Source organism: Salvelinus namaycush, chromosome 26, assembly GCF_016432855.1.
Source record: "Salvelinus namaycush isolate Seneca chromosome 26, SaNama_1.0, whole genome shotgun sequence".
NCBI classification, from domain to species: Eukaryota; Metazoa; Chordata; class Actinopteri; order Salmoniformes; family Salmonidae; genus Salvelinus; species Salvelinus namaycush.
In genome coordinates, this window is record NC_052332.1 from 22,121,554 (window position 1) to 22,135,793 (window position 14,240).

At 44.0% G+C, this 14,240-nt stretch overlaps 1 protein-coding gene across 3 annotated transcripts in view; it reads right to left on the reverse strand.

The window, feature by feature from the left end:
- The window catches only part of LOC120021655 (endoglin-like), a 48,205-nt gene that overhangs the window by 3,990 nt on the left and 29,975 nt on the right, over positions 1–14,240 (reverse strand). For all 3 annotated transcript variants that reach the window (XM_038965472.1, XM_038965471.1, XM_038965473.1), the window contains exons 4-11: positions 10,157–10,276; positions 5,070–5,241; positions 4,742–4,928; positions 4,508–4,613; positions 4,079–4,280; positions 3,511–3,659; positions 2,832–3,062; positions 677–743 (exon numbers count right to left, since the gene is read on the reverse strand). In XM_038965472.1, coding sequence (XP_038821400.1) covers positions 677–743; positions 2,832–3,062; positions 3,511–3,659; positions 4,079–4,280; positions 4,508–4,613; positions 4,742–4,928; positions 5,070–5,241; positions 10,157–10,276 — 1,234 coding nt within the window. The remainder of the gene's footprint in view (positions 1–676; positions 744–2,831; positions 3,063–3,510; positions 3,660–4,078; positions 4,281–4,507; positions 4,614–4,741; positions 4,929–5,069; positions 5,242–10,156; positions 10,277–14,240) is intronic.

A 14,240-nucleotide genomic window follows, 5' to 3' on the forward strand; every position in this document is an offset into this window, starting at 1 on the left:
TCGGGGGTTTCTGACAATAGCTCCAGTAATTTTTTTGGACGGACAGCCGCTCGGCCAGACCTCGGACACAATGGATTCCCCCGAGGGTCATTACTGGCTGATTGTGGCCACAAAGTCAGGCTGCAGGCCTTCCTAAGGAAGAGGCCCCACCCCACCTCGCATCCCCTCTACGACCCCTCTCTTTTCGTATATCCTGAACTCATCATCGCCATGACAACGGGCCCAACGTTAAAGTGGAGCTCGATGGAAGGCGAGACAAATGAGACAGACTGGCAGCAGCTGCTGTGGCTGGAATGAGATGGATGATGGAATGTTCAGAGAGGGGAATTGCTGAGGAGGACAATGCGGTGGCTCTCCTATTATTGCATTTGACAGCAGTGTTAGTGCTGATTTCATTTGGATATCTTTTGGTTTTCCACAGGAAAGAAGATGGCACATTATAGCATAGGGGAAGTTGGGGGTCATATCAACGATAGAGAAGAGTCATGTTTAAAAATACACTCATTTTGAATTTATGAATTCTGTCATTTAAGTGCCAACATTGGGGTTATCATGTGTACTGTAAATGTTGACTGATGCCAAAGCTGATAAGAGAAAAAGTAAGGGTTGAGTTGCCAGAAGGACAAACTATACTACAACAACAGCGCTGGAAGGATTTGGAGTTAACTGAACTCACTTGGTGGTGGGATGTATGTCTGGGTGACCTCCAAATTCTTCTTCACTCTTCCTCCATCTCCACATTTCTACAAGAGAATACGAAGAGAGTGAGACACACATCATTAATTTTGCTTTGTTGGCAAAGATCCTAAAACCTACTAAAGTCAACTCAAAACATAAAAAATGCTTTAAGGTGAAAGGGAAAGTTCACTAAATATTTGGGTTGTTGACAAAGCTACAGTTTAGAATGAACAATGTTTAGTGAGAAACAGTTGGCACACTATCCCTTGAAGCATATTCTCTGTGTATGATATTTCATTTTCAGTCTAGCTCTAAATGTACACTTTCTGGAGCCGTTGTTGCTGTTATGAGGTTGAAATCAATTTGTCAGAGAAAAATGTATTCAAGGATCTATGAAAAATGCTCAATAATGAAAGAAAGCATACTAAAAGAAAAAACGAACATATTTTCCCCCCAACACACACACCTACATGCACACACACACCTCCCCCCAACACACACCTACACCTAAAGTTGAAGTTGGAATTTATATACATTTAGGTTGGAGTCATTAAAACTCATTTTTCAACCACTCCACATATTTCTTGTTAACAAACTATAGTTTTGGCAAGTCGGTTAGGACATCTACTTTGTGCATGACACAAGTGATTTTTCCAACGATTGTTGATAGACAGATAATTTCACTTAAATTCATTGTATCACAATTCCAGTGGGTCAGAAGTTTACATACACTAAGTTGACTGTGCCTTTAAACAGCTTTGAAAATTCCAGAAAATGATGTCCTGGCTTTAGAAGCTTCTGATAGGCTAATTGACATAATTTGAGTCAATTGGAGGTGTACATGTGACTGTATTGCAAGGCTTACCTTCAAACTCAGTGCCTCTTTGCTTGACATTATGTGAAAATCAAAAGAAATCAGCCAAGACCTCAGAAAAAAAAATTGTAGACCCCGCTGGTTCATCCGTGGGAGCAATTTCCAAATGACTGAATGTACCACGTTCATCTGTACAAACAATAGTATGCCAGTATAAACACCATGGGACCACGCAGCCGTCATACCGCTCAGGAAAAAAACGCATTCTGTCTCCTAGAGATGAACGTACTTTGGTGCGAAAAGTGCAAATAAATCCCAGAACGACAGCAAAGGACCTTGTGAAGATGCTGGAGGAAACAGGTACAAAAGTATCTATATCCACAGTAAAACGAGTCCTATATCGCATAACCTGAAAGGCCGCTCAGTAAAGGAAGAAGCCACTGCTCCAAAACCGCCATAAAAAAGACAGAAGAAGCCGGTTTGCAACTGCACATGGGGACAAAGATCGTACTTTTTGGAGAAATGTCCTCTGGTCTGATGAAACAAAAATATAACTGTTTGGCCATAATGACCATCGTTAAGTTTGGAGGAAAAAGGGGGAAGCTTGCAAGCCGAAGAACACCATCCCAACCGTAAAGCACGGGGGTAACAGCATCATGTTGTAGGGGTGCTTTGCTGCAGGAGGGACTGGTGCACTTTACAAAATAGATAGCATCATGAGGACGGAAAATTATGTGGATATATTGAAGCAACATCTCAAGACAACAGTCAGGAAGTTAAAGCTTGTTCGCAAATGGGTCTTTCAAATGGACAATGACCCCAAGCATACTTCCAAAGTTGTGGCAAAATGGCTTAAGGACAACAAAGTCAAGGTATTGGAGTGGCCATCACAAAGCCCTGACCTCAATCCCATAGAAAATGTGTGGGCAGAACTGAAAAAGCGTGTGCAAGCAAGGAGACCTACAAACCTGACTCAGTTACACCAGCTCTGTCAGGAGGAATGGGCAAAAGTTCACCAAACTTATTGTGGGAAGGTTGTGGAAGGCTACCCAAAACTGTTGACCCAAGTTAAACAATTTAAAGGCAATTCTACCAAATACTAATTGAATGTATGTAAACTTCTGACCCACTGGGAATGTGATGAAAGAAATAAAAGCTGAAAGAAATAATTCTCTCTACTATTATTCTGACATTTCACATTCTTAGAATAAAGTGGTGATCCTAACTGACATAAGACAGGGAATTTTTACTAGGATTAAATGTCAGGAATTGTGAAAAACTGAGTTTAAATGTATTTTGGCTAAGGTGTATGTAAACTTCCGACTTCAACTGTACATACCTCCCTGAAGCAGAGTTTGACGGAGCACTCCAGGTCCCAGCTAGTGGACGCCAGGTCTTGGAGCAGCTCTAGGGAGAAGCTAACCCTGGCACTGTTGGGGCACATGGTGGAGAAGCACATCTCTGACCTGAAGGGGATGTCCCTGACCACTGGGCATGAGCCCTTGGAGTGCACCGAGCAGTTGATCACCTTGATGGTCAGCACAATCTCCCCCAGCATCCTCCCTGAGATCTGGAGGAGAGGAGAGGGATGAGTGGGGACAGGAATGATTGGAGTGCTAGAAATGTTTGCATACACTGCAGTATGGGTATTGTTTTTTGGCCTAGAGCAGGCCTAGTGGGAGACGTTGGTGGATGCATTTGCTCCCATGTACATACTGCATACTACATTGTATGGTCACTATATCATATATGGTGTTATACTGTATATCAATATGACAACACTATGTACTGTAGATACATCCAGTCCTCTCCTGGATGGAGCTACATCCCCAAACATTAATTAATACCTGTAGATTGCCATTCTATTGAAGAGACTTTTGCTTTGTGTGTTAGGAGTCATGCAGATGTGAAGGTGTGCAGGGCTTAGAGGATGAGAATTTGGGCACGGCGGAGGAACTGGGAGAGGATTAGAAAGAGCAGGAAGGTGTTGAAGTGAAATAAATAAAAAAGGCTCTCACCTCTGCGTAGATCCTCTTGTCGCTCTGCACCTTGGCGTTGAGGTCCAGAGGGGAGCGGTAGTCTGGAGAGGTGTACAGCTGCATGATCAGAGGCATCTGAGGGGGGCTAGGGGGCGATGGGGTGGTCTCGGTGGGTGCAGTCTCTGTGACTGAGACAGCAAGACACAACGTTCACCTGTCAGTAAGAATCCATTTGTACATGATACTACAGGATAGGTGTACCATATATTTGTTTTAATATAATCATAAATAATAATAATAATAATGTTGGCTGAGCTAGTTAGCTAGTCTAGTACAGGAGCCTGCTGGCAACAGTGGCATAGTGTTAGCTACCAATTACTGAGAAAGCTTGATAAAGCATATTTTTATTGCAGTTTTGCACCATTATACCAACCAACAGTATGAGCATTTATGATTGTAGAACTGGTCACTCTGCGTCGGAATTTGCATTAACTTCATACATTAACTAATCGGAACAATTGTCAAATTTACAGGAACTCCCTAGTTATGCTACCCTTGCTAGAGGCTAATATTGACTATGCTCACTGTGACTATAACTGTATTTTACCTGGTGTGTGGTCCTTATTCCCCAGGACCAGTGTGACCATGGTGCCCTCGGTTCGGATCTCAGAGTAGCTGGTGATGGTGCTTGCTTTGAAATGGTCCATGGCCTTCTTCTGTACAGCATCGGCACTGTCTGTGGTGATGGCGACCACGGGAGGGATCGTATGCATCGTGTTGGTGGCAGCAAGCATGATCACGTTGTTAGACTGAGCGAGATAGAGATAAAATTAACATAATTTGATATAATAGATAGTACTGTATGGTTATTTTCCAATTTATATAGGACACCTTTGTCAGTAGAGTATAATGCATACTGATCTGAGCCTGAAATTATGACCAGACAAATGCAGGTAAAATGTCTGAGTCATTGGTGATTCAGTTTCAGGCATTGATACTACAATTTAGTCAACTGTAAATGTTATCCAGTGCTTACACAGAGGCTGGTGTGCTGTGGGTCATGGATGCTCCACGTGGTACCATTAGGACCTCTTAGGAACAGACTGATCTGCCTCTCACTGATGACGTGCACAGAGACATAGCTGGAACAATAAAATAGTGTTGATTTACTGTTCAAAAGCACCAACAACCAACACAATAACCAGTATAAGGCCACTATCATGGAAAGTGTTGCTAATGTTTTCAGCCAAGAGACTCTTCACTGTCTTACCGAATGCTGACATCCTCAGGGATGTTAACGATGTACAGTTCTTTCTCAGTGTGACTGTTGAGAGGCTGGTTCGAGCAGGACTTGATCGATGAAGGTATGTTTGATTTGAATGTCAGATAGTGCTTGAGGGAGTGCCATTCATTTTGAAGTGTACAGTTGTTGGAGCCAGTTGGAAGGAGTCTTGTTCCTGTAAAATCATTAATATTTATTATTCAGATTTGTTACATAATCTGTCATTCTTCGGTCACAGCAAAAACGGACAGTTTGTGGGAGTTGTGTAAGTTTGAGGTACGTTGTATGTATCTGACTGTATCTGACAGTGTCTTACCCTCTCTCCCTGTGGAAGCGATGCTAGTTGGGTTCTGGATGGTGGTGAAAGATGTCACCCCACCAAACTCCTCGGTGGCCCACCTCACTAGAGCTTCGTTGTCTGTGGGCAGGGCTTTTCTATGGACGTTGCCTTTTGAACCATGAAACATTATATTGGAGTTATTGGCCACCTGGAGAGCAAAGGAAAATACATTAGACATTTAATTTCAGGTCTCTTTGACTATCTATCTATTGTATGTAAGTTATGATACAATGGGTTCACTTCATTTGAACACATTGCAATAATGCAACACAGTCCGCTGGTCAAACTAGACCACAGAATAAAAATGTACATACTACTTATTAAGTTATATTCTCAGATAGACTCCCCTCACAATTCGATTATTAAGAAGAGGCGTGTGCCTAGGCAGTAGTTCATAAACAAACACACTACACATATAAGGCAAGTGTGATTGAATCTGTCTGTTAACATGATCCACTCCATTCTTTTTAATTTCCTTTATGTACATGGAGGGATTCTTGTTTATATACAGTACAACCCTAAGTCATTAAGCCACTCTACCTCTATGAGGGTCAGACAGCTCTGTTTGTCTGCTCATTGTTACCGTGGCATCAGGTGAGTCAGTGCCTTATTTAGAGGCTGCTACCTCATGTTTGCCCAATGTGTCTGACAACAGCCACATCAAAGCATGCCCCCCTCCCTCTTCCTCTCCCTCCCTCTCTGTCTCTCTCTCTCTCTTTCTGTCTGTCTATATCTTGATCTCCCTCTTTCTCCAGCTCTCCTTTTCTCTCTCCATCTCTCTTTCTCTCTCTCGCTCTCTTTATTCTCTGAGCAGAGCAGAGCCATTTGAAAAGGAATGTTTATTATGCTAAAGTGTCTACAAGCCCGGTTGAACAACTCCATTGGAGCCAAGGTCTTTCCTTCGCTTCCTGAGTGGGGCCGGGAAATGGGGACCTTTTTAACTCTGTGCGTCAGCGGAGTCGGCAGGAATCTGGCTCCATACGGGTATAAATATATACATCCAGCCTAGTGCATGCACACTACAGCACACATTCCCCTGTTTTCCCAACAGGCCAGGGAAATAATGGACTGTACATGAAGCACTCAAGTAGGTGTTCTAATGTATCGGTCGGTTATGTGCCATTTTGGTGTAACCTAAGAGTCGCGCCCAATCTGTACTCATCTGCTAATCAAATATTTGTATAAAGACAACTATCCTTCTATAAGCATATTAAAAAACAATTAGATTATTAGCCCAAGAGCTTGAGAATAGAGTCCCTTTATATATTATACAGAGCATATGGATGGAGCGGATATCCATTTCCCTTTGGATCCTGTCTCAACAATGGCTTCATTTTCTCCCCCATCAATGTTCTCATCACTATTCCCGCTGCATTCCAGCTAATTTAGCACACAGATGGACAAATTGTTCTGGACTGGCGGGACTTATATAGGTCCGATGTGTTGTTACAATTAATTTCAGGATAATGGATAGCATAAAAACAACAACAAACAATTAGCTACGCTGCATTGCACAAACTCACAGGAGGTACAGTATGTGCTCAGTGTTTTTCCAAGAAGAGGCTAGGGAAGGGGGAGAGAGCAGCAGCCATTGTGTTGGCAATGATTTTGGCGTTTGAGGAATAATTCCATATATTTCCTGGTGGTCGAGGTCTTAGGGTGAAAACTAAGGGCTGGAAAGAAGACCACTGATTGTTCTCTCTGTGGACCTCCATGTTAGCGGTCAGTGTGTGTATGTGTGTGTTAAGGCCTGCCAGCTGCAGCCAGACCCCATAAAGCCAGTCAGAACGCTCTGCTGAGAGCCAAGTAAACCTGTGTGATTGATTGGTCCTTCTCATGCGTGTATATTTTGTTTAACGTGGATCGAAATAGAAAGACGGGAAACTACAGAGACGAGAACATAAAAAACATCACAATGGAGAGAGAGGAGGAGGGGCGGAGAAGGGAGTAAGTAAGGAAGAGAGAAAGAGACTGAGAGGGATCAGCAAATGATAGAAGGAACTACTTTGACATGAATTTGTCTCCTGGGGGTCAGAGTTTGACGCTGCACAGCCCGGGGACATAACGCACAACAGGAAGTAGTCTGAGCAAGAAATGGCTTGTCTACTGGCACTTTCAGAAACTTCTCAGATTAGACTTCCTTCCTTTGGCCTGATCCAGAGGGGTTGAATGAGCCAGGGATGACAAGCTCCACGCATCTTCCTGTCCTATACTCCTCACATCTCCTCTCTTCTCCTCTTCTCTCCTTCTCTGTCCTCCCCTCTGATTCACCGCACTTCTCTCCTCTTCTTCTCTACTCCCCTCTTCTCGTACTGCATCATTAACCCCGTGGAGAACACTGGAGTGACAGCTAGGTACCATATCGCTCAGACACTGTGCAGACACTGTATTGTGTGTAGCCATGACACTCATCATTGTGTGTCTGTGTCGTTGCTATCACAGAGGAGTCAGGGGGATTTAAGTCACTGTCAGAGAGAGCTATCTGGTGGGCTGTTTAGAACAGGCACCCATCCAAAATAGATTAGGTTCGAGGTCAAGGCCATTCGCCTATCTGTCTGTCTCTGTCCCCTTGGCTCCGAAGACGCATCGTGAACTGTCTGCACGAGGGCGTGCGGGGGACAATGCCAGAGGGGTCATCAACTCTTACATAACATAGAAGAGAGAGCACTGGGTGTTTCTCAATATGCATACTACCGTGCTCCACACTCTCATGCTCCGAGTGAATTCTCAGATGAAGTTCTCTTGAGTACGTTCTTGCGAGGACAAGAGTGTGGAGAACGCATAAAACATTACATTTGAGAAGCACTCACACTCCCCCTACTATATTACATCACGCTGCACCTTCCCATTCACTGAACATTCTTCCAGCCAGGACAATTGCAGCAATAGACGAAACAAGATATACACAAACCAAACGTTTTACTTCATAACTATCAGTTACGTGAATCATAATAATGTAGCTAACCAGATAGTTTAACAGGCAAAAATGACCTGAAATGAATATTATGCAAGAAAGATCTCAATTCTTTGTTGGTAGCTAGCTAACAATTCTTCATGGCTATCTGGCTACCTAACAGTAGTAGCTAGCCAGTTAGCCCTATTGACTTATTATGGGCTTGCGATCTACGGTACGTAGGCAGGTAAACATTTCAAAATGTAATTTTAATCCAGATAAAATATTGTAGTCAGACAACATATGAGATGTGAATAGGCAACATTTCATTCCCAAATCAAAGTATATTTTTCTTTGCATACTTTCCGTTGAAGCTTGCATCGATGCATGCTTCAAAATATGTAGAAACGGAGTATGCATTCCATTAGTGCCCCCCGGGCTCCTTTTCGCATACTTTGATTTGGACTCATACTCCGAGCCTCCCGTGCTCCAATTTGCGTGCTTGGAGCACGGTAGTATGCATTTTGAGAAACACCCACTGTGTATCATGTCTTGGTGTGAAGCTAAATTACCACCCCATATTAGACGGGAGAACAAACGACAAGATCTACAACAGGGAGGAAGGGAGGAGGGACAACTGAGGATGCGAGACCTTGAACCTTGACGATGAACCCACAGGTCGGTGGCCTTTTGTGAATGTACGCAAATGTACTCTGTCCCATCTGAGTGTGTGTGGTGACTCTTCCCTGTCCCGGTCACAGCTGGATAGAACACTGGGCCTGTACCCAACAGATCTGTCAGCCTCGTGACGCACTTCCTTTTTCCATTCAAATGGTAACATTCCCAAGTGATCCACTACACTATCCCATCCTCCCATCCCACACACACATCCCCTCTTCATGTAAAATGGTCCCCCTCTCTGCAGGACACGATAGGCTATCCTACTGTCACAGACTGCTGACAGTGTTGTAAACATTGAATCATCCTATTTATCGTGGAAGATTACTGAGTTTTAACAGCACCTTAATACGGCGAAGTTTAAATAGAGGGTAGAAGGGGGTCGAAATAGATAAAAGATCATGTTATTTATTTGACCCTTTGTGTGAGAAGCAGAGATCAAGAGGAAGATGCTTGGGCTGTGGACTTGGTCTGAACTCTCAACTCAGCTTGGTACTTGTGTTCATTGTGATAAAAAGCAAGAGTTCTGTTTCAAGAGAATGGGTGCCTACAGACAAGTTGCGGTTTGAGTCCCAGGCAGGGATCCAAAATCAATAACACTATAATTTACTGTCAAACTCCAAAAGAAAACATCCTATCAGTCCCTTCTGCTTCATTTTCAAAATTCGGTTGACAAGACGAAACCCTTTGAGACACACCATCTCTTTCTGAAGGAGTCCTTTCTTTCTAAAAACTCACTTGAAGTGTGTAAATCTAGTAGATAGGTTGAACACAATACTGAAGTTAATGTCTCCACTATAACAATATACATCCCCAGTGTCTGACAGAGACTATTAGCTTGCTCCCTACTCCAACACACTTTAAGCATTTTTATAATGTGTACCAGATATAAAATACACACAGGTTCTTCGGTACTGGGAAACTCAACAAACAAGGGTAATTGCTTCTACAAACTGTCCCAGGGGCTTGCACAGCTGTGACTGGTTTGGAGAGCCCATCTGGGCCTGCAGAAAAGCATTTCTCCCCTGGTTAACTATGGAAGTAGGGAGCCTGGCAGTGAGGCTCTACTCCCCCCCCCCCCCCCCCCCCCCCCCCCCCCAGCTCCAAACACTGGAGCTGAACAGAGCAGAGTAGAGTGAAGCAGCTCAGCTGGCAGGAACAGGAGAGCTGCCAGGCTAGACTCCTAGGCCTTGCCAAGCCCCCATTAGCGAACTATCAGGCAATGCTGCCAGCTATCTATCAGGCAATACCTGTTGAGAGTCCTTCTCTATTTCTGTTGGCGATTGGGCATTAAGGTGTCTAATAGAAGTAAGTATCTGCTTTTCTCCCGGCTAGGATATACTGTAATTCCTGGAGTAATAATTTGCATATAACTTTTGTGTACTTTTCATACACTGACATACTGTAATGCCCTTACACTAACTGATACACAACCCCAAAGGAAACAAGTGGCAAAAGGAAACACTTAAATGAGGAGAGATGGTATACTTACGTATAAGCTGACATCCTCGTTAGCATTGGTCAGAAAGTATATGGCCTGCTCTGAGGCTGTGGTGATGATGAGGTGCATTGGCTTGGCAGTGGTCATGTTTAGTTCAAACATGGTGGAAGCCTAGAGGGGACCGAAGAATCAAGTTAAACTTCAAGAAAAATATATTCAAGTTTGTGATGACTGCAAATGCAAAAAAGCATGATATTATCATGTTTATCACAATTCACCCTATGTTTTTTACTGCAAGAAAAACAATTCTTACACACCCCCAATCACCCACACCTACACATCAACTTAACCACCACATCAACAATGGCCGTACATTCAAAACTGAGCCATGCATGGTATGTACAGTAGCTATAGCATAAACATGTGGCTGGCAGGGGAAGTGGTGGTGGCTTTAATTCCCACAGGAACTTTGCTGTGATTATAAAATAATCATCAAGAATCAAGCAGTATAAACCTTTTTTGTACGAGATCACACTGGGGTCGCAGAGAGGGCAATGTTTACTGTAGGATTCTAAGAGCTAATCTGTTTGGTCACCTTATATAAGGGTAATTATGCAATGTCATTGTTTCTTGATAAATTGTGAGCTGGCATAGATTCTAAATGTACTTTATGACAGATTATAGGATGAGGCGTACTGCTTCCATGTGTGTCTGACTGACTAGCACATACTGCACACACACAAAACCTGGTTCCCGATCTATTCCCCTCACACGTATATGGACTCCACACCTCCATGCTGAAAAATCTACTTCTCCAATAGTGTTATTACATTTCACTGAGTCAGTGCATGGCATCATCAAAATACAATGACTCCACACTGCAATGTAATGATCCTGTGGTGGGGTAACACATGGCGTTCGAAAGACACAAATGTAATCTAACACCTTCATTTATTTTGAAGGGACCAGGCTTGGGATTGAATTGTCGCCTGACAGCTCAACACAAGGGTTTCTATTGTGTTCTGTCTCTCCCACAGAGAAAGTCATTGAGAAAAGCGCATTTCTGTTCCCTTCCAGAGGCATCACATCAGCACAATACGTGTGAAAAATACAAGGATGGGCCGCATGCCAAATTATGTACCACTTTCTTCACTTCTTCAATTCCAGAGATGACAAGATTCAAAGAATTCCGTTGATGGTAGGTCACTTGTGTGATTTGATAAAGACAGCTGATCTAAGACACATAACATTATGTAGTCTCTCTAGCATTGGGAAAGTTATCTACTATAAATCACTGCGTAATTATGGCGCAATATGGAAATGTGACATATTCACCCCAAGTGGCTGGTGTTGGCAGACAGACAGTTCTGACTGAAGCTCCAAGGAGTCTGTAGTAGAGGAACAGACTACAGCAACACCTGTCCAATACTACAGTCAAACCGGCACAACCAGCTCATGGAACCAATCCAACACCAGCCAAACACCAGTGAATCCAATCCAACACCAGCCAAACACCAGTGAATCCAATCCAAAACCAGCCAAACAGCAGTGAATCCAATCCAACACCAGCCAAACAGCAGTGAATCCAATCCAACACCAGCCAAACACCAGTGAATCCAATCCAAAACCAGCCAAACAGCAGTGAATCCAATCCAACACCAGCCAAACACCAGTGAATCCAATCCAACACCAGCCAAACAGCAGTGAATCCAATCCAACACCAGCCAAACACCAGTGAATCCAATCCAACACCATTCCAACACCAGTGATCCCAGTACAGCAACAGTTCCTGCTGTGAGGCTTGGGGCACCAGGAGGAGTGGAGGTGAGAGGCTTGGGGTACCAGGAGGAGTGGAGTTGAGAGGCTTGGGGTACCAGGAGAAGTGGAGGTGAGAGGCTTGGGGTACCAGGAGAAGTGGAGGTGAGAGGCTTGGGGTACCAGGAGGAGTGGAGGTGAGAGGCTTGGGGTACCAGGAGGAGTGGAGGTGAGAAGCTTAGCCATATCCACTCCACTAATCTCTTCTCCCCTCTCCAGTGACAGCAGAGTCAACATGCCCACCTGGCCGGCCCCATACAGTGGACTCCCAACCCTGACAGAGAGAGGACAGGATGTGCATGGATGCCCTCCTGTAGTGCACACTATCTGCTTCAGAGGTCCTGGAGGAGATTAAATAGCCTCTTTCTGAGTGGCAGTGGCCCCGACACATGCTTAGCTCACAAAGAAAAGCTCCACTAGGCAGCTACAGGATTCAGCAGGCTGGAAGCCAGCTGTACAGAGGGTCAGAGAGGCATATTCTACACTGAACAAAAATATAAATGCAACATGTAAAGTGTTTTTCATAATTGTCCATACACACAAAAAGCTTATTTCTCTTAAATGTTGTGCGCACATTTTTTTACATCCCTGTTAGTGAGCATTTCTTCTTTGCCAAGATAATCCATTCACCTGACAGGTATGGCATATCAAGAAGCTGATTAAACAGCATGATCATTACACAGGTGCACTTTGTGCTGGGGACAATAAACAGCCATAAGCCACCTCCAACATCGTTTTAGAGAATTTGGCAGTACGTCCAACTGGCCTCACAACTGCAGACCACATGTAACCACGCAGGCCCAGGACCTCCACATCCGCCTTTTTCACCTGCGGGATCGTCTGAGACCAGCCACCCAGACAGCTGATGAAACTGTGGGTTTGCACAACCGAAGAATTTCTGTCAGAACTGTCAGAAATCGTCTCAGCGAAGCGCATCTGCGTGCTTGTGATCCTCACCAGGGTCTTGACCTGAATGCAGTTCAGCGGCGTAACCGACTTCAGTGGGCAAATGCTTACCTCAGATGACCACTGGCACGCTGGAGAAGTGTGCTCTTGCATTTTATCGATGGCAATTTGAATAAACAAAGATACCGTGACGAGATCCTGAGGCCCATTGTCGTGCCATTCATCCGCCGCCATCACCTCATGTTTCAAAATGACAATGCACAGCCCCATGTCTCAAGGATCTGTACACAATTCCTGGAATCTGAAAATGTCCCAGTTCTTCCATGTTCTGCATTCTCACCAGACATACTAACCATTGAGCAGTAACTTTGCATAGCCATTGAAGAAAAGTGGGACAGCATTCCACAGGCCACAATCAACAGCCTGATCAACTCTATGCGAAGGAGATGTGTCGCACTGAATGATGCAAATGGTGGTCACACCAGATACTAACTGGTTTTCTGATCCACAGCTCTACATGTTTTTAAAGGTATCTGTGAGCAGCAGACCAGTAGACAACAGGTGAACAGTGTTGGGCTTCAACTTCCGGTAAGTCAAATATGTTCTTGCAATATTGCCCACAGTCAAGAATGCGTTATAAGCTAGCGAAGTTTACAAAGATAGAGATGAGGAAGACAGGATATTTATATTCTGTTTTGAACTTGCCAATTAATTACCATAAATGAATTGGTATTTACTTCCTTCGTATATCAGTAGGGAGGAAAGGAAGGTAAAAGGTTTGCGGTTGTGAATCCCATTGTTTTGTTAAAATACTGAAGTGGAGGAAAGTACTTAAATAACACTAACACACAGTTCTGAAGAGGTGCTTTTGGGGAATTAACTATTTATATTTTATCCTGACGTGGCGGTTTTCCAAAAAATTATCTCTAATCTCTTGCTTGCTTTGGAGCTGGATTTTCTTTGCTGCTGGCCTTTTTTCTTTGTGTGGATGAGTGTGCTGAGGAACACAGTGTCTTTTGTTCCTATCTGCTCGCTCTTATTAAATTGATTGTCTGCTGCCTGCTGCTGACAGCATGCATTCCGAGAGGGCCACGCTGGGCTCAGGCGAGGGGCCAACATGAAATAATCGGACCCCTGATGTTTGGAGCTGGTCGGAGGAGACCACCAGTGTATTGTCTGAGTCCTACCACAGGGCTAATACACAAGGCCTCTGCAAGGGCCATGTTCAACACACACAGACACACAAACAGACAGCACACCACAATAGCTGCTGTCAACAGGCCATTTGAAATGCCAGGCAGGTTAGGGTTAAGGTTTGGGTTAGGCTCAAAACAAAAATCTCTAAATCAACCTATTGCTGGATTTGAAAATGCAACCTTTGGCACCAGAGGCAGATGCTTTCAAAGCATTTCAG